Source organism: Dipodomys ordii, unplaced genomic scaffold (genome assembly GCF_000151885.1).
Source record: "Dipodomys ordii isolate 6190 unplaced genomic scaffold, Dord_2.0 Scaffold54, whole genome shotgun sequence".
In the NCBI taxonomy this organism is placed as follows: Eukaryota; Metazoa; Chordata; class Mammalia; order Rodentia; family Heteromyidae; genus Dipodomys; species Dipodomys ordii.
Genome location: NW_012267270.1, coordinates 2,409,745 through 2,436,575, shown reverse-complemented (window position 1 = coordinate 2,436,575; position 26,831 = coordinate 2,409,745). Strand labels below are relative to the sequence as shown.

At 55.7% G+C, this 26,831-nt stretch overlaps 2 protein-coding genes across 2 annotated transcripts in view; both read right to left on the bottom strand.

The window, feature by feature from the left end:
- Nucleotides 1–3,381, bottom strand: part of Mtl5 (metallothionein-like 5, testis-specific (tesmin)) — a 33,397-nt gene extending 30,016 nt beyond the window's left edge. The window contains exons 1-3 of the mRNA XM_013020878.1: nucleotides 3,294–3,381; nucleotides 3,080–3,204; nucleotides 212–371 (exon numbers count right to left, since the gene is read on the bottom strand). Of these exons, the coding sequence (XP_012876332.1) occupies nucleotides 212–371; nucleotides 3,080–3,204; nucleotides 3,294–3,381 (373 nt within the window). The remainder of the gene's footprint in view (nucleotides 1–211; nucleotides 372–3,079; nucleotides 3,205–3,293) is intronic.
- The window catches only part of Cpt1a (carnitine palmitoyltransferase 1A (liver)), a 42,094-nt gene continuing 17,517 nt past the window's right edge, over nucleotides 2,255–26,831 (bottom strand). Inside the window, exons 4-19 of the mRNA XM_013021129.1 lie at nucleotides 25,377–25,548; nucleotides 24,257–24,358; nucleotides 22,314–22,451; nucleotides 20,971–21,048; nucleotides 19,907–20,014; nucleotides 17,469–17,556; nucleotides 14,539–14,734; nucleotides 13,563–13,751; nucleotides 13,353–13,458; nucleotides 12,007–12,123; nucleotides 9,702–9,866; nucleotides 8,246–8,380; nucleotides 7,912–8,064; nucleotides 6,988–7,101; nucleotides 6,763–6,855; nucleotides 2,255–4,103 (exon numbers count right to left, since the gene is read on the bottom strand). Of these exons, the coding sequence (XP_012876583.1) occupies nucleotides 4,017–4,103; nucleotides 6,763–6,855; nucleotides 6,988–7,101; nucleotides 7,912–8,064; nucleotides 8,246–8,380; nucleotides 9,702–9,866; nucleotides 12,007–12,123; nucleotides 13,353–13,458; nucleotides 13,563–13,751; nucleotides 14,539–14,734; nucleotides 17,469–17,556; nucleotides 19,907–20,014; nucleotides 20,971–21,048; nucleotides 22,314–22,451; nucleotides 24,257–24,358; nucleotides 25,377–25,548 (2,041 nt within the window). The 3' untranslated portion in view covers nucleotides 2,255–4,016. The remainder of the gene's footprint in view (nucleotides 4,104–6,762; nucleotides 6,856–6,987; nucleotides 7,102–7,911; nucleotides 8,065–8,245; nucleotides 8,381–9,701; nucleotides 9,867–12,006; nucleotides 12,124–13,352; nucleotides 13,459–13,562; nucleotides 13,752–14,538; nucleotides 14,735–17,468; nucleotides 17,557–19,906; nucleotides 20,015–20,970; nucleotides 21,049–22,313; nucleotides 22,452–24,256; nucleotides 24,359–25,376; nucleotides 25,549–26,831) is intronic.

Genomic DNA, 26,831 nt, shown 5'->3' with positions numbered 1-26,831 from the left:
GGCCGGGTTGGGGGCGCCTCCGGGCTCCGGAACTGGGATGGGGGGCCGCCTCCGGGCTCCGGGGCCCCGAGCGGACACCTGGGTCTCCTCAAGGCACTCGGGCTAGGACAGCGGGCCGCCTCAGGGGATGGACGGGCCCTGGGTCGCTCAGCGGACACCGGGGCCGCCTCGGAGCCACACCTGGGCCTCCCGGGCCGCTGCAGGGACGCACCTGGCCGACCGGCTGCAGCTGTGTCAACGCTGTGGCCAGGCAGGGCAGCCCGACTGGACGACCGACCGTCGACGGTTGGAATGGGCGGGGCCTTGGCACGGGATGGGGGCGGGGACAGAGAATCGGTGGCCAAGGGGCCTGGAGAAGGAAGGGGCGGAGCCTGTGTCAGAACAGGGAACCATTGGTGAGAGGAGCCTGGAGAAGGGGCGGAGTCTTCCAGGGTAGAGGCAGGGCCAGGGAGTCTGGTGGGAGGAGCCTGGAGAAGGGAAGGGGCGGGGCAGGAAGCAGTGGCGGGAGGAGCCTGGTGAAGGGGCGGGGTCTTCCAGGGTTGGAGAAGGGAAGAGGCGGGGCAGGGAATCATTGGTGGGAGGAGCCGGGAGGACGGAGGCAGGGCCAGGATTCGTGAGTGGGGCTGTGTAGAAGCACGATGCTCATGGGGCGGGGCTGGAGGAAGGGGTGTAGCCTTACAGGGTGAAGATGAAGAACGCTGCTCCTGCTTAGGGTGGGGAAACTGAAGCCCCCAGAGACCAAAGCAGGACTAGACAAACTCCTTCCTTGACCTTTGAGCTTTTCTCTTAGGGTTTTGTTTTGTAGTGATAACGATAGACTCAAGGTCACTTGAGCCATACTCCTAGCCGTTCTCTATTTTTTTTTGTCGGTCGTGGGGCTTGAACTCTGGGCCTGGGCGCTGTCCCTCAGCTCTTCAGCTCAAGGTGAGCGCTCTACCACTTGAGCTACAGCGCCACTTCCGGTTTTCTGGTGGTTTATTGGAGATAGGAGTCTCACGGTCTCTCCTGCCCGGGCTGGCTTTGAACCACGATCCTCAGATCTCAGCCTCCTGAGTAGCTAGGATTACAGGCGTGAGCCACCAGCGCCCGGCTCTCTATTGTTTTTGAGAAAGGGTCTTCACCAAACTTTGCCTGGTCTAGCCTTGAACTCTTTTGAGACTAGCCTAGACAAATAAAAAAGTTAAGGAGCCTATCTCCATCTATAGCTGGGGGAGGGTGGTTTACACTTGTTATAGCAGCTGGATGGGAGGCTGAGATTGGGAGGATCACAATTCAAGGCCAGCTGGGGCATAAACATTCATTTCTGCTGGGTACCGGTGACTCACATCTGTAACACTAGCTACTCAGGAGGCTGAGATCTGAGAATCAAGGTTCAAAGCTAGCCCAAGCAGGAACATCCATGAGACTCTGATCTCCAACTAACCACCAACAAGCCAGAAGTGGAACTGTGGCTCAAGTGGTAGAGTGCTAACCTTGAGCAAAAAGGTCAGAGACAGTACCCAGGCCCTGAGTTCAAGCCCCAGGACTAGCATCAAGGAAAAAGAAAAAAAAGGGGGCTGGGAAGGTGGCTCAGTGGTAGAGTGCTTGCCTTGCATGCCTGAGGCCCTGGGTTCGATTCCTCAGCACCACATAAGCAAAAAGAAAAAAGCCGGAAGTGGCGCTGTGGCTCAAGTGGTAGAGCGCTAGCCTTGAGCTGAAGAGCTGAGGGACAGCACCCAGGCCCAGAGTTCAGGCCCCACGACCCGACCCCCCCCCCAAAAAAGAAAAAGTCAATTTCCATGGAAGAAACTGAGAGTAGTGCTGCATGCCTGTTATCCCAGCGATGGTAGATGGTGGGAATCAAAGAATAGGAGAATCACAGTCCAGGCTGGACCATGCGACCCTATCAAAAATAGCTAGCACAAGGCAGACAATGATGGCTCACACCTGTAATCTTAGATACTCAGGAGGCTGAGGATTGTAGTTCTAAGCCAGCTGAGGTTGGAAGTGGAGCTGTGGCTCAAGTGGTAAAACACTAACCTTGAGCAAAACTCAGAGACAGCACCTAGGCCTTGAGTTTAAGACAGAATGTACGCGTGAGTGCGAGCGCGCGCACACACACACACACACACCGGCTGGAGGCATGCTCGCACACACGCGCGCACGCACACACACACACACACCGGCTGGAGGCATGGCTCCAAGTCATAGTGCTTTCCTAACCACCCTGAAGCCTGGGGGTGGGGAAGGAGACAGACTAAGTAAGTCAAATGACTAAGATACAGCAGCACTGTTTATTAGGCACCTACTATGTGCCAGGCACTGGAGGGAGGAAGGTGAGTGATACAAGTTAACAGTCCACAGGTTCCCCCCTCCCTTTAATAGTTCTCCTCCTGATTGGAGGCTGGTCCCTAACAAAGGCGCCCAGAACAGTAACATAGTAGACAGACGGTGCTTTATTAAGGGTTGCCTACTCACAGTGCGCGTTTCTAAGACTTATACCAGAAGAGCACATGGTATTTACATGCGATGGACCAATTAAGGTAGTGAATTCAAGCCAGGGCTGCAGTAAGACTAGTTTGTTCCAAATTAAAATACATGATATTCTTACCTCCCCCTTCCCACATATACAATAAAAACCCACTCTCCCTCTTAAGGAATAGAAAATTGCATTGATAACTGCGAGGTCAGCCACGGAGACGCTGGGGGCATCAAACCCGAGAGAAGCGCAGCCTGGCCTGCACACGCGGGCAGATCGGCCAGTGGCCACCAGCGCCTGACTTGTGGCTCTGATGAGGTGTCCCGCTGGCTGCCGCCTCTCCCGGGGCACAGGGGGGCCATTTCCCCCACACCCTGCCTGGACGTCCACCACACAGGACCAGGCGTGGGGCGTCGCTGCTGCCGGGGTTTCTCAGTGTTGCCTTTTGTTTTCATCCTTGCTTTTGAGAGCAAGAGGATCTTTGGGCCTTTGGGGCTGAGTTTTACCACACTGCTGTCCCCAAGACACACGCATCTCTCACTTCCTGCAACTGTGGAAGCAACGAGGGACGAAGCTGGCGAGGACCAGGCCAGGGCTGGGAAAAATAAATACACCACTTACGAAGAGGCCAGCGAAGCGTGTCACCACGGGCCGGCGCCCTGGGGATGTCCCTGTGATGGGAGCCGGGGGCGACATGGAATACTGAAGGGGACTCAGTGCGTGGCTTGCCCCGTGGCCACTCAGGCCTGCTGGCGAAAGGCACTCCTGGGACAGGGAGCTGCGGGCCTAGCACCAGTCACTACGACCGACCGGGGACACGTCACTACCATGTTACCGCCACTGGCCCCACCACGGAGACATGAGGGCGGCCGCCATGGACCAGGTGCCCTGTCAGTGCCCTGCGCCCTCAAGTTCTTGGCCATCGTCACACCAGCCCTGTGGCATGCACCCACGGCACCAATCCCAAAGCCAGGCCCCCAGCCTGTGTGTCCTGGACGCCGGACACATGTCTGTCCTGTGTCTGGCTGCCAGCAGCGCTGTCCCCACGAGGGACCTGGCCCTCTAGGGTAGGAGAAAGGAGCAGGACCCCTCCCACCCCCGCCCCGCCACGGCCCCACCGAAGACCTCACGCCACGCCGCCTCAGTCTTTAAGGCACTGGGTTCTGAAAATGTGCAGGATCAGTAACTGGACAGACATGGCCACCGCTTGTTCCAAACATGGCAAAGGTGGATGGATGGTGGCACGGGCTGGGAAGGACGGATCTCGTGAGCGCCCCGCCGTGGGCAGCGCTGAGAGCACCGCCGACACCAGCAGCGTCTGCTCCCTCTGTGTGCGAAGCTGCAGCCCTACTAAGGACGAGCCCATGCCGGCCTCGGGATGCCCCTGGAGTAGGAGGGCTGCGCTTCGCACAGTGGGACTCCCATGCGAGGGAGAGACGGCCAACGCTTTCTGGAAGGAGAAGTTTTTGTGTTTTTCATCCCGAGCTAGGATCAGGATGATGCCTACTCTTCATTTGGTGGAGGCCACGCAGTGTCCCCTCGCCGTGGCCTAGTGGGATTACTTTGTGGAATTAGGTGTGAGCCCAAACAAGTTGAGGATGTCTGTCATGGCTTCTCCCAGGTGCTTTGCAAAGCGGTGAGAATCCTGGTTTAAACACAGAAAGCAAAAACACATCAAGATGCAGAAATCCAGGCTGGCGCGGTGCTGCACACCTGCAATCTCCAGCCACTGGGAAGGTGGAGACAGGAGGATTGCAGCCTGAGGCTAGTGCTGGCAAAGCTGCGTGAGACCCTATGGGGGAGGGGGAGTGAGACCTCACAGTGACCTGTGGGTTTGAACCCCAGATTCCATGTGCTCTGTCACCTGTGAACTTGGCCCTGTCTGAGCTGCCCACGATGCACGGAGGTACCCGCCTTGTACCTGACCTTGACCTCTGTGACCCTACCCAGGCTGCCCCACGTGAACCTAAACCTCCAAGCTGCCAGCAACGCCCGACTAGCAGTTTCTTATGCACATGCTCCAGAACCTGGCCTGCAGATTCAAGAGCGAGAAGTAACGGAGGGGACAGGAGATGCCGATGGGGGCTGGGGAAGGGTTGGGGCCATCTCTAGAACCCTGGCTGCCCACGTGCGCAGAGCTCCCGCGCAGGTCACTGCGGCTCTCACCCCTCAACAGATCCCAGCCCCCAGCCGCCTGCACACCTGGTGGCTCCCGTGGCTACAATGTGGGCACTGTCCGCTCTGAAAGCAGCAAGCCACAGGCAGATCCGGGGTTCTCAGGAGTCTGGGTGCTCCGGTCCCCACTAAGATGAGCAGTCTGGGTCAGTTCCTGCCCGAGGACCCACGAGGACCCTGGCCTGACACCAGGAGAGGGACTTGTCCCTCAGAGCAGGCTGAGCTGCCCACAGGTACGCGGCATGTCACTCAATCAACAACTAGTTTTTGTGTTGGACTTTTTTGTGGTTGCATGTTTTTGATGTGTAGCTGAGGCTCCAATTTGCAATCCTCCCACCTCAGCCTCCCAAGGACCAGAAGAGTTTCTTTAGGAATGTTGCCTGTCTGTGTTTAGCGGTGAGCTCCTCCCCTCCACCCGTTCTCTAAGCCCCTCCCACAAAATTCTGCATCTAGGATAAATTCCATTCTCTTTTTGGAGGAAATGGGGTTGGATCTCCGGGCCTTATGCTAGGCAGGAACTAGAGAACACTCATGCTGCACCTCCAGCCCCTTTTGGTGCAGGGTTTATTTAGTTATCTTAAATGTACAAAGGGGTTTCAATTTCAGAGTCTGGGTCTTATTGTTGTTTTGTTGGTCATGGGGCTTGAACTCGGGGCCTGGGTGCTGTCCATGAGTTCTTTTGCTCAAGGCTAGTGCTCTATCACTTTGAGACACAGTGCCACTTCCTGTTTTCTGGTGGTTACTTTGAGGTAAGAGTCTCACAGACTTTCCTGCCTGGGCTGGTTTTGAACTGCGATCCTCAGCTCTCAGCCTTCTGAGAAGCTATGGTTATAGGCGTGAGCCACCAATGCCCGGCTTTTTGTTTTTATAACAGGGCCTCACATTTATGCTCAGGCCAGGCGGAACCAAAGTTCTCTATTTACTCTGCGTCCACGGTGGCAGGGAAGACGGGCACTCGGCACCCGCCGCAGCTGTCACCACTTGAGGTAGGGTTTCACTAACTCTTTGCCCCGGCTGCCCAATATCATGAACTCCCCCAATCTCAGCTTCTCAAGTAGGACGGCAGGCATGGGCCACAGCACACACAGAGAGAGAGAGAGAGAGTGCGTGTGCGTGTGTGTGTGTGTGACCAAGATTTGAACTCAAAGTCTTGCACTCACTAGGGAGGCATTCTACTACATGAACACGTAGCCAGCCTAAACTCCTGTCCTTTTTGTAAAACAAAAAACTGGGTGGAGGATAGACAGGGGAGTGGAAGTAGGAGAAAATGAGGGGTAACAATGTTCCACAAGAAATGTACTCATTACCTGACCTGTGTAACCACGCTATAACATCACCTTTTACAATAAAATACAATACAGTAAAATAAAATGGAAAAAAACCCTGCAAACTTTGGCATTACTTGTCAAGAGATAGACAATGTGGGAAGAAGAAGAAAAGATAGGTCCATAAATAAAGTATGAATTAAATGTGCATGCAAGGCGGGAGGCCACCTGCTCCGCCACGAGATCCAGGGTCTGTCTTCCCAATGTCACAGGTTTAGAAAGCCATGGATGCATGTGCGCATTTAGGTTTAAAACTGCTGCTACAGCAAAGGCAGGCATGTGGAACTAAATCTACGTCTTTAAAGCCAAGTGAAAGCCAGCTGCCAGCGGGCTCCCGCCTGTCATCCTGACTACTCAGGAGGCTGAGATCTGAGGATGGTAGTTTGAAGCCAACCTGGGCAGAAAAGTCCATGAGACTCTAATCTCCAATTAACTTGCAAAAAGTTGCAAGCGCAGTTGTGTTTCAAGTGACAGAGCACCAGCTTTGAATGAAAAAGCCAAGCAAAGGGCTGGGAAGGTGGCTCTAGAGCGCTTGCCTTGCATGCCTGAGGCCCTGGGTTCAATTCCTCAGCACCACATAAGCAAAAAGAAAAAAGCCGGAAGTGGCGCTGTGGCTCAAGTGGTAGAGTGCTAGCCTTGAGCTGAAGAGCTGAGGGACAGCACCCAGGCCCAGAGTTCAGGCTCCACGACCGGACCCAAAAAAAAAAAAAAAAAGCCAAGCAAAAATGCAAGGGCCCTGAGTTCAAGCCCTGGTACCAGCACAACATAAAACACAAGAAGAGAAGGGATTTCCTCCTCCCTCACCGTCTCGGGGCTGGACAGCTTGGAGGAGATGTGGAAGTGGATGTAGTTATCGCCCATTATGATGTAGGACACACCGTAGCCGTCATCAGCAACCTGCAGGCAGACAAGAGACAGCCTGGCTGATGCTGGGAGGGACAGAAGACAACCGGCCCCCGCCACGCATGCCAGCAGCAATGCCTCAGGACCCAGCGGCCCTCAGAGCCCGGCTGGCACCATACCACTCACCGGCCCGAAGCCCCCACCGCCAGACACGTAGTGCGGGTTGTTCACCAGGTCAAACAGCTCCACCTGCTGGTGAGGGGTCTGGCTGGTCGACAGCCTCCAAGGCTCAGACAGCACCTGGACGGGAACGAGGCGAGGTTCAAGTGGCTCTTCTCCCCACCCTGTCCTCCAGGCTGCTGCTTTGGACACCCTGAGTCTTTGTCCCTGAGGACAATGCTGGCTCCGAGAAGGAGCAGGCAGGAAAGGGGCTCCAAGATGAGTGTGCCACCAGATAGAGCATGCGGCGAGCTGGGGAATGGCGCCAGATCCTGTGATCTCAGCCTCCTGCCTAGCTAGGATCACAGGTGGGAGCCACCAGGGCCGAGCAAATTTTCTAATTGTTGAATGAGGCTGAGTGTGGTAGTGTATGCCTATAGTCTCAGCCCCTTGGAAGGCAGGAGGAGGAGGAAGGTTGAGCAATCTAACACACATCCATTCATAAAGTCTATAAACTCCCCATTGAAATCATATTTAAAACAAAGGTAGGCTGAGCTCTGGTGGCCCACCTTGTAACCCTAGCTGCACAGGAGGCTGAGTGTGGAGGATGATGGTTCAAAGCCAGTCTTGACAGAGAGGCTCAATTAAAAACCAGCAACAAGCCAAAATGGCGCTATGGCTCAAGTGGTAGAGTGCCAGCCTTGAGGAGAAAAAGCCAAGTGAGAGTTTGTGGTCTTGAGTAGTTCAAGCCCTGGTACGGGCACATACACAGCAAAATGAGGTGCGGGTGTCTGAGCGCACTGGAGCGCTGCCTAAGCGCTCGTGCCCGTAGGCCGGGAGGTTAGTCCTCCGGCACCGCCTCCCACGCCACAGCCACGCCGGACGCCCACGGGACTGGCGGGGCAGGAGCAACGCACGGAGACCCCTGCCCACTGGGCGAGGGCCACGTACCTCCTTCAGGAAGGGGGAGTCCACGGCCAGGTATTTGGACACGACGTAAAGGCAGAAGAGATGGCGGTCGATGCCCGCGCCCGTCATGGCCAGACGGTAGAGCTGCTGATGTTTCTCGGACGCCAGCTTGAACAGCCTGAGCCTCTGCTCCACCTGCCGCACGGGGGGAAGAAGTTGGAGGGAAGGAGAAGCCAGGGGAGGAAAGAGAAGCGGGGGCGGCTGGGGGGGGAAGCCGAGGGGAGAGGGCGGGTGAGGAAACCGCACAGGCCCCGTGTGGCGCGCGGGCTCCCTGCGTGAGGCCGCACGGCGTGCAGCTCGGCTCGTGGCACCATACCGTCTGCGTGGGGTCTGCCATGGCCAGCACGAAGCTGCAGGACTCCATGGTGCAGGAGCGCACGGTCTCGGTCCTCCCCTCCCGGAACAGCCGGGTCATGGAGGCCTCGTAGGTGAGGCAGAACTTGCCCATGTCCTGAGGAAGCAGAGAGGCTCCGTGAGGGCAGCCAGGCCTGTGGCGGGACGTGGACTTCGCCATGGACTCAGGCCCTCGGGCAGTGGTGGGGGGAATGAGAGGGGGGGAAGGGAATGACCCTGGGGTAATACCAATGCTCCACGCTCCCCAGGCGTGGCCCTGAGCGGGTAGGGTGGCACTTGGGAGGGGTGGGGGCACAGGACCCCCCATGACACAGTCAGAAGGGCGCAGGGGTGCCGGACAGCAGAGGCGTGGGAGGGGAGGGGGCGGGAGGGTGGATGAGGGAGGGAGGGAGTCTGGGGAGGGGGTGCAGAGGGAAGCCCAGAGAGAGCCCCCACAGACGGAGCAGCCTGGGTCCCGAGAGGCAGAGGGAGAGGGGGACGACGTGGCGTCTGGGCGGCTTCCTAAGAGCCCCAAGAGGGAGATGGAATGCAGGGCAGGGGCGGGCAGAGGGAGAGCCGCTGCAGGGCTGAGTTGGACCAAGGAGGCCGGTGTCTGGGCAAGAGCCCTGGAGAGGCCTCAACACCATGCAGCCGGGGCTCCAGGAGGGAGCAGCAGAGGCAGGGAGGCCATTCGCTCAGAACCCAGGGCCTCCCGGGTGGATGGGATTAAAGGCGGGAGCTGCCAGGGCCTGGCTCCCAACGCCCACTGAGTATTTCTCCCAAAGTGCACCGTTTACAGACAGCTGCCGGCCACTCAGCTTCTGCCCCCCACGTCCCTGCCCCAGGTGCCCCGTCTCCCATCACACACTGATCCAGGAGAGCCCCTCGCTCCCCACACTGGGGCCATTGCTCAATCTCTGGTCTTCCAGATCTCTCTATACTTTGCCTGTAAAGTCTGGTATAAAGTGTCTCCCTGGCAGCGGAGCTAGGAGGCAGCCTGGACGTGGGGCCCCTGGGTGGCCACTGGCACTGAGCCACGGCCCCCAAGGACTGCCAGACACTGCATGTGTGTCTGGGCGTGGTGGTGGTGGTTCACACCTGTAATCCCAGGGCCCAGAAGAAAGAGGATCTCAAGTTTGAGGCCGGCTCGCCACAGAGACCCTGTCTCACAAAAACAAGCAACAGCAGCAGCAAGACGAGGTCAGCGCCTAGGTCTCCCCCAGCAGCCCTGGCCTCCTGCAGGCACGGCTGCTCCTGGGCCCGGAGCAGAAGTCAGAGTCACATGGCACCATGGCGGGAATGCTGCCAGCCAGGTGGGGGCCCATGGAGACTCGGAGGGCTGGACTTCAGGGCCAGCGCCCTCCCCCGGACGCCAGCGGGGATACGGCCAGGCCACGTCAGCCCGGAAGTGCTCAGGATGGACCCCACTGCGGGCCCACCTTGTAATGCGCCAGCTGCAGGGCCATCTGGATGAACGCGTCGGGGCTCGTCCGGCATTTCTTGATTAAGCCTTTGCCAAACGCGTTGAATGAGAACGAGTGGATGTCCACGTCGTCGGCCAGGAGATTGGCACTGTTCAGGGAGGTCTCGATGACCGCCTGGCACTGCGGGAGAGACAACACATCCCCAGTGGGCCCACTGGCACAGCGGGGGACACCCGGCCAGCTTCCCGGCTTGCCCCACGCGGGCTGCGCCTGTTTCCTCTTGCTCCTTCCAGAACCCCTTCTGCCCTCAGAAGTGGAGAGCAGAAAGGGGCCCGCAGGTGAGGGCCAGCTCCTGGTGACACCCCAAAGGGAACTTCAAACAACCCCGCCTACAGGAAGTCTGAGCAGCTAGATGATGAGGGAAGAAGAGACAAACATGCAGTAAAGAAACAGAACAACTGTAGGGCCACAACAGACCTGGGAGGAGCTGGGCACTAGCGGCTCATGCCTGTAGTCCAAGCTACTTGGGAGACTGAGATCAGGAGGATGGCAGTTCAAAGCCAGCCTGGGCATACAAGTGAGATCCCTCCTCCACTCATAGTCGGGTGTATGCCTGTTGTCCTGGGAGGCTGGATCTCCGTTCCAGACCAGCCTGGGCAGAAAGTCTGCCCTGATGGCAGGAGCTGGGCATTGTGGGACACATCTATGACCCCAGTGACACAGATTAGCCTGACATAAGCAGATTTCCCCCTAGGTGTGTGCCTAACCCCACCACAAACATAACCAGCATAGCTAGGCACTGGTGGCTCAGCCTTTAATCCTAGCTACTCAAGAGGTTAAGTTCTAAGGATCACAGTTCCAAGCCAGCCCAGGCAGGGAAAGTCCATGAGACTTTTATCTCCAAGGAGCTGTGGCTCAAGTGGTAAAGCGCTGGCCTTGAGCAAAAAGAAGCTCAGGGACAGCACCCAGGCCCTGAGTTCAAACCCCAGGGCTGGCACAAAAGAAAAGTACAAAGTAGGGAGGGGCTGGAGGCATGACTTAGCATTAGAGAACCTGCCCTGAGTTCAAATCCCATTATTGCCAAAAAAAAATCAAAGGCAGAGAGATGGAGGGACCTGAGAGTCAATCGCAGACGTCAGGCTGAAAGGATTCCTGTAAGATCCCAACTCTGATGTGCTGGGAAGGGGGAAACTGTGAAAGATGAACCGTGGCCCAGGAGGGGAGGGAAGGAGAGGGGAGGGGCCGGCAGGAGGAGGGGCGGCAGCAGATGATGCTGAGAGGCGGGGCCAGGACATCACCCAGGTCCCACCCCATACACCCCACCCACCACCATGGGCCCCCAAGTTGACCATGGCCTGGGAAGTGTCATGGGGGCACATGAATTTATCCAGTGAGCCGCTGGGGGGCAGTGCTGAGCAGCAGGTTGGGCGGGCGGGGGTGTGGTGGGGAGGAAGAGCCTGAGTCCTCTGCAGAGGTGCCGGGGTTACGGGGAACCAGCAATGGAACTGTACGCTGTGAAAATGTCTCCCACTATTCCTGCCAGGTGCTTGCTCCCCGCACTAACCTTCCTTCCCCAGAAGGCTCCTACTTGATGGGCTGCGCCTAAGAGTCTTTGAGACAGTCTAGCCATATGCCCCGGCTGGCCTCAAATGTACAATCCTCCTGCCTCAGCCTCCTGAGTGCTGGCGTTTACAGGCACGTACCACCCACACCCAGTTATCAGTCTAAGAATCTTTTTTTGTTTTGTTTTGTTTTTTTGTGCCTGACCTGGGGCTTGAACTCAGGGCCTGGGTGCTATACCTGCTTTTTTTCACTCAAGGCTGGTGCTTTACTGCTAGAGCCACAGCTCTACTTCCAGCTCTTTTAGTAGTTACTTGGAGATGAATCTTACAAGCTTTCCTGCACAGGCTGGCTTCAAACCTCAAACCTCAGTTCTTAGCCTCCTGAGGAGCTAGGATTGATTATAAGTATGAGCTACTGGTGCTTGGCCTAAGAGGAACAAAATGTTAGCCATTTAAGAGTATTTCAACTCAATAGATTGGGTCTAGCACTTTTGCCAACAAGGATGAGATCCTGAATTCAATCCTGAGAGAGAGAGAGAGAGAGAGACAGACAGACAGACAGATAGACAGACAGACCAAGTGAAGAGTAATATGACTCGACATGCTGGGTTTTGCACTCTGCTGTGAAGCCTGTGCAGTCTCGAGGCTGCTGGGGAGCAGCTCCCTGGGTGTCCCCCCCCCCAGCCCGGGCGGCCGTGCTCACTTCCCAGGAGCAGCTCCCTGGGTGTCCCCCCCCCAGCCCGGGCGGCCTTGCTCACTTCCTCCGGGATGTCCCACTGCAGCCGAGTCGGGTGGGGGATGCTGGAGTTGGTCTCTCCTCGGCAGTGCCCGTCCTCCTCGTAGCCCAGGTGAAAGACGTCGGTGGCCATGACAAACTGAAACACAAGAGGCAGAGACTGAACAAAAACCCCCACCCAGTGCCCCTCGGCCCCTCTCGGCAGAGCTCTGGGACAGAATATGGGTCCCCTACCCCAGCAACTGGTCCAACCACAGACACCCCCCCGCCGGCACCTCCTAATTCATGTCTGATGCAGCTGGCTGGACCAAAGTGGCCCCCCTGCTAACAGTGCCAAGCCAAGCCCAGGTGTGGGATCTTTCCTGCTGACCCAGAAATGCCCCTCCAACTCGATAATATGTGAGGGTAGCTCAAGGCTCTGAGTTCAAATCCCAGAACCATAAAAAATAAAATAACCGATAGGAGTCAGGTGCCAGTGGCTCACACCTGTCATCCTAGCTTCTCAGGAAGCTGAGATCTGAGGAGCACAGTTCAACGCCAGCCCAGCAAGAAAATCCATGAGCTTTTTTTTTTTTTTTGGTCGATTGTGGGGCTTGAACTCTGGGCCTGGGTACTGTCCCTCAGCTCTTCAGCTCAAGGTGAGTGCTCTAAGCTTGAGCCACAGCGTCACTTACAGTTTTCTAGTGGTTCATTGCAGATAATCTCATGGACTTTCCTGCCTGGGATGGCTTTGAACCATAATCCACAGATGAAAGCCTCTGGTGCCTGGCTCCATGAGATTTTTTTTTTTATTGTGAAAATACTGTACAGAGGGGTTACAATTACATGGGCATCCATGAGATTTTTATCTCCAATTAACAACCAAAAATCTGGAGGTGGAGCTGTGACTCAAGTGGTAGAGGGGCAGCCTGGAGCAAGAAAGCTTAACAGCCGCGTCCAGGCCCTGAGTTCAAACCCCAGGCCCGCCACCAAAATAAATGAATAAATACATAAATAAGTGAAAAAAATAAAAAAGCTGGGTTGGGGATAAAGGGTTTTTTTTTTTTTAATACTCTGATCATTTTAAGAACTTCAACATTTTTCACAGCGTAAAGAGCCTCAGTGAAAGCTGCTGATCAGCAGTGGGTGGGGACTGGCGGAGGGGTTGGGCTAACAAGGCTGGAATATTTGCAAGTGTGAGAACAGAACAAGGAAGCTGTGGGAAGGGGGAGACTGGCTGGGGCCCAACACTGAACCCCCCACTCTACGACCTGGGCCTTCCCCCTTCAGTGCCAGACCGCATGCGCAGGACTCTGACTACTACACACGTGAAGCATCCTGGGGTTCAAGTCCAGCCTGGCCCGGCCTTGATCCCCCACCACGACTCACCTCCCACATGTGGGCCACGATGGGTGCGTCCGCCCACGAGTGCTCGGCGTTCATGCCCATCTTGCCGTTTTTGAAGGTGATGAAGGTGATAGACTTGTCGAACCACCTGCACGGGACACCGCGGTGGTGGCAGCTCGGTGCTGGGAAACGCCCGGCCCAGGGGGCGGCTGCCGCGCGTGGGGACACCAGGGCCGCAGGCCAGGACCGTACCTGTCATAACACTTGCCGTGCAGGAGCGACTTGGCGTAACTCCTCATGGACGCCACGGGGTCCTCCTTCCTGTACCCCTGCTCTGTCTCGTCCAGCGTCACGAAGAACGCCGCCTTCTCCACCGCGTCCAGGGACTGCCTGTTCCTGCCCCGTCTGAAGTACGCCTGGCGACACTTGGCCCACGGTACCCTGGGGTAACGATCGAGCGTCGTGAGAGGAACCTCAGGGACCACCTTTGTACTTCCAGCTTTTTGGTGGGTCACTGGAGAGAGGAATCCCAGGTCCTTTCCTCCCCGGGGCTGGCTCTAAACCTCGGCCCTCAGCTCTCAGCGCTCTGAGCAGCTGGGATTACAGGTGTGAGCCGCTGGGTGCCTGGCTGAATTTCTCTTCCCAAAGCGAGTCATGCTCTCCTTTCTACCTTGGAGCTGGCCGTGAAGAACCTTCTCTGCAGATTGGGCTTGCCTTCCCTGCACTAGGCCCTCGGAATCATCCCCTGCACCCCAAAAAGAAAGAACTCCGCTGACTGCCTTATCTGACAACAGGTCATCATCTGCAGGAGTGACCTGCCCATCCCCGGGAGGATGGGGACCAGGAGAAGCGCCCAGGACCCCATGGCCAGCCCGGGAAGCCCAGGCGCCACACCGCCCCCCCCCCTCCGCACTCCGTGCCGGCTCCCTCAGGCTGGCAGAGATGGGGCTCAGTGCTCGGACAGCTGGGTACACAGAAGGACTGGGCGGTGAACAGCCAGCCATGGGCTGGAGATGGCACAGCCCGGCTCCCCAGGCCCCCGTGGGGTCCCTCGGCCGTAGGCAGAGTATGGAGAGGCAGGTGACACGGGGGGAGCAGGACTGTGCACTCAGCCGCCAGGCCTCGCCCGGCCTGGGCCTCCTCTCATGCAAGGCTTCTGCTGGAATCTCACATCCCTTCTGCTGAGGCCTGGCCCCACACCCCAGCACAGGCCAGAAGGAGCCCGTACCTGTCGCCGGCGGTGAGGGCGGCCAGCTTGGCCTCGCCGGGCTGCGGCTCCGAGGGGTCGTCCAGGATGCGCTGCATCTGCTGCTCCAGCTCGCGGGGCCGCAGCAGCCGCCCGCTGTGGTACAGCGACACCCGGAAGTAGCGGCCCCGGTGGTACACCACCACGTGCTTGCTGTCCTTCAGGTGCTGGATGGTGTCTGCGGACAGGCGGGAGAGTCACTCCGCTCTGGGGAGCACGCCACCCCAGCGCCTGCGTCCCTTGGGGAAATTTCCCAAGATGATTTTTTTCTTTGGCAGAACTGGGGTTTGAACTCGGGGCCCTGGACTTGCTAAGTAACAGGCATTCTACCACTGAGCCCTGCATCCAGCCTGGAATCATGATCCAGTCTCATGGACTTTTCTGCCTACTGGCCTGGAACCTTGATCCTCCTGATTCCGGGCTCCCGTGTAGTGAGGTGTGCACAAATGCACCTAGCTACTGATTGAGAAAGGGTCTAGGGAACTTCCCTGCCTACACTGGCTTTGAACTGTGATCCTCCTGATCTTAGCCTCCTGAGTAGCTAGGATTACAGGCATGATCACGCCACTGTACCAGGCAAATATAGCACTTTTTTTTATTACAATGATCTTTTAAAGAAAGAGCTCAGAAGGACAGAGAACTAAACCATGACTAGACGGCTGGACCGGCTGCCAGAATGGCAGCCTGCCCCCGCCTCCTTACGCCAAGGCAGGCTAACCTACCCCAAGTGGAAGAGGAAAGCGCCAGAACAAGCCCTGAAGGGACGCTTGCCTTGGCACATGCTGGAATTTCCTACTTAGTCGCATACTAGGACAAACAACTGAGGCAGGAATGCTTAGAAGTGAGAAGGGCCCCCCTGCGCCCACGGCGTGCGTGGCTGGAAGGTAAATCCAGATCTGTATCTCACAGGAAACAGAAAAATCAAGTCCAGGGAGATCAATTATTGCTAAGTAGCAGACGCCAGTGGCTCTCACCTGTCATCCCAGCTACTCAGGAGGCCGAGAGCTGAGGATAGTGGCTCTAGCTCAGGCAGGAAAGTTCCTGAGACTCTTATTTCCTGTTAACCAGCAAATGTTGGATGTGGAATTCTGGCAGAACACTAACCTTGAGCCAAAAAAGCTACGGGACAGTGCCTAGGCCTTGAGTTCAAGCGCTAGAACTGGTGCGCACACACAACACAAAGTGCATAAATAAAGCAACGCTTATTTACCTATCACGAAAAAGGGAATGTCTTGTTAAGGCACAAAGCCTGGAGGAAAAAGTGATATAACTCCACGTTTTGGGGGGTGGTTTTTTGTTGTTGTTCTGGGACTTCCCAATTACTAGACAGGCATACTACCACTGAGCGGCATGTCCAGCCCTTTTTGGCACTCGTTATTTCTGAAAAGGTCTTACTTTTTGCCTTGGCCAAAAAATAAGGCTGGACTACCATCCTCTTATTTACACTTCTTGCTTAGCTGGGATCATAGCGCATGCCAGTGCCTGGCTGTTGGTTTAGAAGGGGCCCTCTTGTGCATATCTGGGCTGGCCTAAAACTAGGATCCTCTCGCTCTCAGCCTCTTGAGTAACTAGGATTCCAACCCTAACCCTGTCACTCATTCACTTTTGCTAAGTCAGGCTTACTGAGGTGAGCAACTTTTTTTTTTTTGGTCAGTCGTGGGGCTTGAACTCTGGGCTTAGGTGCTGTCCCTGCACTCTTCAGCTCAAGGTGAGCGCTCTACTGCTTGAGCCACAGCACCACTTCCAGTTTCCGAGTGGTTTATTGGAGATAAGAGTCTCACAGACTTTCCTGCCCGGCTAGCTTTGAACCAAGATCCTCAGATCTCAGCCTCTTCAGTAGATAGGATGACAGGCGTGAGCCACTGGCGCCTGGCTTGAGCAACTTCTTAAATGTTAACTGGACATCTGGATCTCACTGAGACCGCTGGGTACTGTAACTTGTGTACTTTTTGTAAGAAAATAGATGGGCAGTGTGGTATTTTGTTGTTTTTTTTTCCTGAATGCAGGCCTTTCAGATAGATACTCAGTGTTCCATACCAGGTGGACTGCTGTTTGAAGCCAACAGAGGTAAAAGTGAGACGTTGACAAAATTAGGCCGGGGCATGGTAGCACCTACCTTTAATCCCAGCTACTAATAAGGAAGCAAAAGAAGGAGGAGAATCAGCTCCAGAAAGTTAGCATGGGACCCTATCTGAAAAACGAACGACTCTGGGGGGAGGGGAACTGCTTGAGGGTACACTGGAAAAAATCACTCGAGCGTCCACGGCAGTGGTCTTGAGCAACGCCCACTGTGACCCCCAGGGGCTGCGCCCAGGGCCCCTCCCGCTGCGTGATGAGTGTGCTTGGGGCAAGGCCGCGGCATCCTGGGGCCACAGACAAAGTCTCACAGGAGGCCAGGAGAGCCCTGTGGCCCGCAACTGTAAGGCGGGCAGTGGGATTAATTGATCTTCTTTCTAGAGCTTCTGAACTTTGGCAGTGATCCCCTCACACAGTGACACAGTGCTGTCAGTCTGCGCGGCCAGCCCTTGGGATGGCAGGGGACCGCTCTCCAAGACTCAGTGTGCAGAGACCTCCCTTCAGCAGAATGGCAGCCGGGTACGTCATCCTAGCTACTCAGGAGGCTGAGATCTGAGGATCGTGGCCCAAAGCCAGCCCAGTGAGACTCCATCTCCAAAATAACTGGCAAAAAGCAGGGCTGGAGGTGGGCTCAAGAGATAGAGCATCTTCTGAGCGAGCAGGCTTAACAAGCACAAGTTCAAATCCCCATACTAGCTTGATTTACTAACCCGCAAGGGAGGAGAAATGGAAGTCTGGAAACAAGCCCACCATCCTGGGCCCCAAAGAAGGGCCTGACGACCTCTCTGGGCCTTGGCCTCCTCCCCAGGGAGCCCCGCCCCGCACACCCCACTCACCAGTCTCCTCCCCTGGGATCCGGCACGTGTTAAACAGCCGCTCCCACTGCGCAGAGCACAGCGGCACTGTGGACCCCAACACGCGAATCTGCAATGGAAACAAGGGTCACACCAACAAGCCGCAGGGCACTGGCTGGCCACGCCTGGGGACATGCCTGACGGTCACACCAACAAGCCACACCGCAGGGCACGACCCCAACACGCGAATCTGCAATGGAAACAAGGGTCACACCAACAAGCCACACCGCAGGGCACGACCCCAACACGCGAATCTGCAATGGAAACAAGGGTCACACCAACAAGCCACCCCGCAGGGCACGACCCCAACACGCGAATCTGCAGTGGAAACAAGGGTCACACCAACAAGCCGCACCGCAGGGCACGACCCCAACACGCGAATCTGCAGTGGAAACAAGGGTCACACCAACAAGCCACACCGCAGGGCACTGGCTGGCCACGCCTGGGGACACGCCGGACGGCCGTGGCCAGGTTTTAAACATGCGGCGCTGCTCCCTGGGATCCGACACTGGCAAGCAGCTGAGCCAGGCCAGCACCCGCCCTCTCCATCTGCTTCTGGAAAAATCCATTCAGACAAATTATGTTTTTGTTTGTTTTTGTCAGTCGTGGGGCCTGAACTCACTCTGGGCCTGGTACTGTCCCTCAAGTCTTCAGCTCAAGGTTAGCACTCTACCACTGAGCCACAGCACCACTTCCAACCTTTTCTGCTTATGTGGTACCGAGGAATCGAACCCAGGGTCTCTTGCATCCAAGGCAAGCATTCTAGCACTGAGCCACCTTCCCAGCCCGAGACAGATCATGTTTAAACCGACACCAAAACCCAAAGATGAATGTTTTGTCTTGTAAGCCAGGCTTTATTTCAACAAATCACAAGGCCAATTGCAGAACTGAAGCACAACAAAAGCCAGAACCCGGCTACAAGCTCACATCTGTAATCCTTGCTACACAAGAGGCTGAGAGGTGAGGATCACAGTTCAGAGGCAGCCTGGGCAAGAAAATCCATGAGATTCTCACCTCTGATTAACCACCAAAAAGCCAGGAATGGAGCTGTGGCTCTGATGGGAGAGCACCAGCTTTGAGCAGAAAAGCGAAGGTGTAATAATAGATGCCTGAGTTCAAGTTCCTGGACCAGCACAAACATTAACAAAACATTTTTAAAGTACAATAGACATATATATTCATTTAGAATACCTAAAACTCAATCTCAAAATAATATGAATGAAAAAACTATCACACCTGTAATCCTAGCTACTCAGGAGGCTGAGATCTGAGGATGGTGGTTCAAAGCCAGCCTGGGCAGAAAGGCCATGAGACTCTTATCTCCAATAAACCACTAGAAAACCAGAAGTGGCTTTGTGGCTCAAAGCGGTGGAGCACTCTCCTTGGTCTGAAGAGCTATGGGACAGCACCCAGGCCCAGAGTTCAAGCCCCACAACTGACAAAAAAAAAAAAAGAGAAAAAACTAGACAACCCACCCCCGCCCCCACAAGAAATAGAAGCCATTTAAATTACTATTATATTAGCAATTTAAGAGCATAAGATCAGAGGACAGTGGTTCAGAGCAAGCCCAGGGACACAAATCCACAAGTCTTTTATCTCCAATTAGTCAGCAAAAAGCCAGAACTGGAGGTGTGACTCAAATAGGGGAAAAGGCTAAGCAAGAGCAGGAGGCCTGAGTTCAAGCCCCAGTATCTACAGAAAAGAATTCCATGAGCTAGTGATGGAAGTCAGTGTAGAGTACTAACTGGTGGAAGTCAGTGTAGAGTATTAACCGGTGGAACTCAATGGAGAGTACTACCCTAGCATGCCCAGCCCTGTGGGGTCCATCCCCAGTACCAGCAAAAAAAGAAAATTTTTTTGGTCGGTCGTGGGGCTTGAACTCTGGGCTTGGGCGCTGTCCTTGTGCCTTTCAGCTCAAGGCGAGCGCTCTACCACTTGAGCCACAGCGCCACTTCTGGTTTTCTAGTGGTTTATTAGACGTAAAAGTCTCACGGACTTTGCTGCCCTGGCTGGCTTTGAATCATGATCCTCAGATCTCAGCCTCCTGAGTAGCTAGGATTATGGGTATGAGCCACCGGCGGCTAGAAAAAAAAAAATTTAAGTTGAGTTTTTAGATTAGTAAACACTTAAATTCTGCTTCTTGCTGAGTATGGTGGCTCACGCCTGTAATTCCAGACACTCAAGAGGTCAAGATCAGGAAGGTGGGATGTGCCTATCATCCCATCTGTGTGAAGAAGCATAACAGGAGGATCAAAGTCCAGGTCAGCAAAACTGCAAGCATCTATTAAAAAAATAACAAGCAGAACAGGGCCAGAGAGCATCTCAAGCTCTGTCTGGCGAGCACAAGGCCCTGAGTTCAAACCTCAGGACCAGCAAGATAAAACCAGGAGCGTTTCACCCAAAGCACTGTGTTCACATACCGGTTTGATTTCCTCCCGATCCACCTTGCGTCGGTAAAGCAGCATGGCGTGGATGGCGTTCCCAGCCCTGGCTGCCTGGATGTGTGTGGATTTGACGAACAGCAGGTCCTGGGGAAGGGAGGGGCGACCACACAGAGCAGGTTCACGGGAGAAGCTGCGAGAATGTACACACTCCAGCTCTCACACCCGCCCCGGAAGAAAACAAATGGCCGGTTCATCTACACGCGCTACTGCGTCCTGAGGTATTCCCTAGCCACAAGGCGTTGATGGTATTAAAACAACAACAGTACTCTCCCCCAAACAGCCTCCTGAAAGGAACAAGAAACGATGGACTGGGAAGTTCTCTGGATAACTGCAGTCTAAAACAATCATTTGCCCCCTGCCAGGCCTGCGATGAGGCCAGCGGGCAGCGGGCAGCTGCTCAGCAGTCTCGCTATCTGCCGTGGAAGAGGCAGACACAGGATGCCTGTAATCCCAGCACCGGGGAGACTGGGGCAGGAAGGAGCATGGTCCACCCCAGGCCTAGCTTGGCCTATGTAGTCAGACCTGTCTCCAAAAACAAATCAATGAAATAAAAAACTGGGGGAATGGCTGCAAGGTACTGCAAGGGCCTGGACGGTCACCCCGCATGCCCAGCCCGGCTCAGAGAGCCAGGAACAGCAAGGGCGCTGTGATCCAGATGGCGCTGTACCCAGAGCCGGCGCTGGGGACGGCACCCACACTCAAGGACCTCCATCCTACCCCACCTCCACCCTGCTCCCACCAGCCACCGAGCACCATGGGGAGGACCACACGCCACAGAGGAGAGGGAAGACTCACCATGGGGGGAGAGGACTCATTATGAGGGGGACCCACCCCCATTGGGGGAAGATAACTCACCACAGTGGGAGAAGGACTCACCACATGGGGGAGGACTCACAGGGGAGGAGGACTCACCCCAGGGGAGAGGAGGACTCACCCCAGGGGAGAGGAGGACTCACCACAGGGGAGAGGGAGGACTCACCCAATGGGGGAGGACTTACAGGGGGTTAGACTCACCACAGAGGGGGAGAGGACCCACTCACCATGGCATAGTAGTTGCTGTTCACCATGATCGGCCCTCGGCCCCGGAGGTAGATGTACTCCTCCCACCAGTCGCTCACCTGTGGGGCAAATAGCCCGGCCCAGCTGGAGCACCACACCAGCCCTCCACAGCCCGGCTCAGCTGGAGCACCACACCAGCCCTCCACAGCCCGGCTCAGCTGGAGCACCGCACCAGCCCTCCACAGCCCGGCTCAGCTGGAGCACTGCACCAGCCCTCCTGGAGCACCACACCAGCCCTCCACAGCCCGGCTCAGCTGGAGCACGGCACCAGCCCTCTTGCTTCGCACATCTTTGCAGAGAGGTCTCTCATTTCACCCCGGGTTGGGCCTCAGACAATGACCATCCAGCCTAAGGCCTCCAGTGTGGCTGGGGTGAAAGGTATATACCACCATGCCCGGGCTCACAAGTTGAAATGGAATCTCGCTAACTTTTTACCTGGACTGGCTTTGAGGCACAGTCCTCCTGATCTCCATGTCCCAAGCAGCTGGAGTTACAGGTGTGAGCCACTGGACCTAGCATTTGGGTTATTTTTAATATGTTCTCTTCCACCTCCCCTCCCCTGCCCCTGGCACCACATGTGAAACTCAGCTGGGGCCTGGCACAAACTGTCTACACCATCCATAGTCTGGAGCCCTGACCGGACATCGGATCTGATACTCTTGGAATCAGAAGGAACCTGACACAGGCTGGAGGTATGGCTCAAATGGTAGAGCACCTGCCTGGAAAGCACAAGGTCCTGAGTTCAAATCCCAGCACCACCAAAACACCAAAGAAATAACCCACAAAAAAAGGGACCAAACCAGAGGGGAGGAGCGGCAGCACCTAACTTCCCTCCAGATGAAACACTAGGAGCTCACCATGCCCCGTGGCACAGATGCCCCAGGAGAGCCTCCTGCCCCCAGGGAAAACCACTGACTCTGTCCCCGGGCCTCGGGTCTATGCTGCAGTTCCCGCCGTGACCCCGGCCCCCACGTCAGTATTTATACAGAAGAATTTCATGAGGACAAATTCCACGCAGGCCGCGAAATTCAAGACCAGTCTCAACAACACGTAAGACCCCATCTCAACAAGCAAGCCAGAAATGAGGGTCCTTGGCTGCCAGCCCAGCTATGCGAGAGGCACAGGTGGGATTAGGTACAGGTTGGTGGTAAAACACAAGGAAATGAAAAATGCAAAAGGGCTAGGGCACTGGCTTAAGGGGTAGAGCAGCTGCCTAGCGAATTCCCCAGTATCATCCCCAAACACTGTTACTGCACATAAATACCCCCAAATGTCTCCATACAGAAAAACTCCACCGTGGGAAGTCACGCGCAACAGCACTCACGTAGTTTGTGGCCCACCAGGATTTCAGCTTCAGGTACCATTGCAGTTTGGGTCCGAGGTTGGCAGCGAAGTCCTGGGCCAGCATCGTCATCCGCTGGAACTCCTCCTCCTTCATCAGCGGCCTCACGGACTCCAGGTACTGCGGCCAACGCACAGCAGTCGCTACGTCAGGCCCTTCACCGGGGCTCCCTGACTCACGGGGGGCCCCAAAGCCCACCACGTCCACGTTCCCAAGGCCGTAAACCTTCTCATTCACTGAGATGGTAACTTCATAGTTGTGCTGGCCCTGGGGCTTGAAATCAGGGACTGGGCGCTGTCCCTGAGTTTTTCCCTCAAGGCTGGTGCTCTACCCCTTAAGCCACAGCTCCACTTTCAGATTTATGGGTGATTAATTGGATAAGAGACTTGTGGACTTGCCTGCCTGTGATGGCTTTGAACCACAATCCTCAGATCTTAGCTTCCTGAGTAGCTAGGATTACAATTGTGAGCCTCAGCTTGAAGTTGTAATTTGTGTGTGTGTGTGTGTGCACGCGTGCGTGTGTGTGTGCACACGCCAGTCCTGGGCTTGAAATCAGGGCCTTGTGCTTTTGCTTGGCTTCCTAGGCTGGCTTTGAACTGCGATCCTCAGCTCTCAGCCTCCCGAGTAGTTAGGATGACAGGCGTGAGTCACCAGCGCCCAGACACTGTTCATTAAATATGAACAGAGAGAAATTGCCCCATCTCCTCACCACAAGATAAACCAAGAAACTTACAGGATCAAGGTCACTGCTAAAGCCTGGGGCTGACAGCTTATACCTGTCATCCTAGCTACTTAGGAGGCTACATCTGAGGATCATGGTTCAAAGCCAGCCTGGGCAGGAAAGTCCAGGAGATTTTTATCTCCAATTAACCACCCCATCAAATGGGGTGCTGTGGCTCAAAGTGGTAGAGCATCAGCCTTAAGCAAAAGAGCTCAGAGAAAGCACCCAGGCCCTGAGTTCAAGCCCAAGGACTGATGAAAAGAAAAAAGGCTGGGGCGCCGGTGGCTCGCACCTGTCATCCGAGCTTCTCAGGAGGCTGAGATCTGAGGATTGATGCTCAAAGCCAGCCCGAAACAGGAACGTCTGTGAGACTCATCCCCAATTAATCACAGAAAAAGCCAGAAGTGGCACTGTACTGCAAGTGGTAGAGTGCTAGCCTTGAGCAAAAGGATCCCAGAGACAATCCCCCCCAACCCCCCACCCTAACCCCCCACCCCCGTCCTGACTCCAAGCCCCAGGATGGGGGGTGGGCCGGGTCTCACTGCTAAGGGATCCTCTTATCTCTAGATGACCTTGGATAAAAGACCTGTTTCTAGCTACACTGCCGCTACTTGGAGGGAGCTGAGCTGGACGGGACGGGGCACGGAGCCCAGGCCGCTGATGTGCCAGCGGCCCTGTGTCTTCAGGCTGTGTTCAGCGTACACGTGTGCACACGCTTAGCACCGACACTGAGGTGGAAGACGTGTAGAGCCCTGAGCCTAGGCCACCCCCAGTCACCTGGCCCACTGGGAAGCGGCCACGCCTGCAGGGCCCGGACCCCAGCCCCCAGGCTGAGACTCCTCTGCCCACAGTTCTGGAAGGTGGAATGTGTTCAGAGAGGACTGGCTGCCCCCTGGTGGCACACACCCCACATCCTAGCTACTCAGGAGGCCCTGGGGGCCAAGCGGCAGAGCACCAGCCTTGAGGGGAAAAAAACAAGTGGGAGCGCAAGGCTCTGCTGAGTTCAAGTCCCAGTAGAGGTTAAAAAAAAATTGACATGGGAGTTAGAGGTGTGGCAAGAGCTCCTGCCCAGCACGTGCAAGGCTGTGAGTTCAAACCCTGGCAGCACCAGCCCAGAAGTGATTCAAATGGTACTTTTTATGTTGTGGCAAAATTTCCCATAATTTAAAACAGAAACCCCACCCCCCCCCCGGCCCGCACCTACCCTGCTGATGGTGTCTCTGACGGCGGGGACGGGCTGGCGGGGCAGGGACGTCTGGAAGCTGTACAGCATGGGCTTCCGGCCTGAGAAGACCTTGACCATGGCCTGGAGGAGAAAGTCAGTGACAGAGGCATGGCTCAAGGGGTAGAGTGCCTACCTCCCACGCTCAGGGCCCTGAGTTCAATCCCCAGGAGCGCTAGAAAACAAAATGAAACCAGGCTAAGCCAGGTGCCGGTGGCTCACACCTGTCATCCCAGCTACTGAGGAGGCTGAGATCTGAGCATCACGCTTCAAACCAGCCTGGGCAGGAAAGTCTGTGAGACTCTTATCTCTGGCTAACCAACAAGAAAGTCAGAAATGAAGGTGTGACTCAAGTGGTAGAGCGCCAGCCTTGAGCACCAAACAAAGCTCAAGGACAGCACCCAGCCCTGAGTTCAGACCCCAGGACCTCCAGAAAACAACCAAAACCTGGCCAAATAAAAGCCAACTCTGATAGAGTCTTTGCGACACCTAAGTCCCTGACCAAGAGCCCCTGGGTGAGTAAGCTCTCAAGCTTGGGGGGGTTTGTCCTCCTGAGAGGTGAGCTGAGGTGCCCGGTCCTCGAGCCCACCCCCGGGTGGCAGGGTGTGGAGCCTGTGAAACCTCCCGGGCCCTGGCTTAGACCGGGCAGTGAAGGCCCAGCATCCTCGCTGCTCAGGAGGCTGAGATCTGAGGATTGTGATTTGATCAGGGCACACAAGTCTGAGGACTCTTATTTTTAGTTAACCAACAAAAGGCTGGTAGGGGAACTATGGTTCAAGCGGTAGAGTGCCAGCTTGGTGGGGGGGGAGGGGGGAGTAAGAGCATGAAGCCCTTATTTAAGCCCCAGTATTGGCACAAAAGAAAAAAAAAACACTTTTTTTAAAAAGTCAAAATAACATTACAGTTCTTCCAGAAAGAAAGCTTCCGTGACCCCGTGAAGCACAGGCAGGGCCTCCCAGCTGAGCAGCGTGGGGCCCACGCCACTGTTCCTTACAGCAGAGGCCAGAGCCGAGGCCTACCGAGCTGTGGGGGATGCAGTCCCCGCTCACACGCGGGGACGGTGCCCGGCCCGGGGCGGGGGGCGGGGGCGCCCCGTCCTCACCATCCAGATCCTGGTGGAGCGGCTCAGCTTGCCGTGCTCCACGAACATCCAGCCGTGGTAGGAGAGGAGCACCTTGAGGGAGTAGCGCATGGTGATGATGAGCGCCACCCACAGGCCGGTGCCGAACAGCACACTGCTCACCACCTTCTTGGTCTGGCAGGACAGGCGGCCCCTGCGGGGGGACAAGCAGAGGCCAGGGTGTTAGTGGGGAGCCGGGGAGACACGCACAAAGAAAGAAAGGGAGAAGAACAAAAGGCTGCCACTTTGTTTTTGTGGGTTGTGGGGTTTGAGCTCAGGGCCTGGGCGCTGTCCTGAGCTTTTTCTGCTCAAGGCGAGTGCTCTGCTACTCTGATCCACAACCCCACTTCCGGTCTTCTGGTGACTCATTGAAGACTCTCACAGACGTTCCTGCCCAGGTTGGCTTCAAACCACGATCCTCAGATCTCAGCCTCCTGAGTAGCTGGGATTGCAGGCGGGAGCCACCGGTGGCAGAGAAGGCTGAGAGCATGCCAACTCTGTGTGTATCTACACAGACCTGCCAACTCTCACCACCAGACGTCAAATGATTGAAAACACAACCACAGATCACTGAAGAAAAAAGGAGACAAAACACAAAAGTTGAGGAAGGCTCTTAGGCCTAGGAGTCTTGGCAATCTCAGCATACTGAGTGACAGCTTGAGGCTTTAAGTTCCAGCCCCAATGGCACAACACAAATACAAACAACACAACACGCTGAGATGCCTCCCAGGTGGCCATTTCCCACAGCTGACACCAGTCGCCCTGCCCCTGGGAACACCCGCGTGGCCGAATGACTATCTCCCAGGGGAGAGGACTTCGGCCACAAGCCCATTTTTCTGTAACTGGTCTTCATCTGCATTCCACTGTCATCTCCAAACCTAATCTGATTTCAGATCTGAGGATTTAAACAGCTATCTTGCCGATCAGCTACACTTGACACAACACCACAGACCCCGGTTTACAAAAACTGGGCAGGACTTTCACATACACAAGTAAGAAAACAGGTGCAGGACCTTTGAGCATGCTCCCTTGCTCTGGGACAGGAAAGTGCTCTTCTTTTACAGAGCAATCGCTTTAGGTGGCTGCGGGATGAAGCAACAGGGCTCAGGCTTCCCAAAGCACAACACTCTGAAAACAGCAGCCCTGGCCTTGGGGTATTGTTCAGCAGTGCAAGAGGCCCTGGGATCTGTCCCCAGCATCAGAAAATGCAAAACAAGGGCTGGGAAGGTAGCTCAGAGGTAGAGTGCTTGCCTTGCATGCGTGGGGCCCTGGGTTCGATTCCTCAGCACCACATAAACAGAAAAAGCCGAAGTGGCACTGTGGCTCAAGTGGTAGAGCGCTAGCCTTGAGCTGAAGAGCTCAGGGACAGCGCCCAGGCCCAGAGTTCAGGCCCCACAACTGACAAAAGAAAAAAAAAAAGCAAAACAAGCTGAGCAT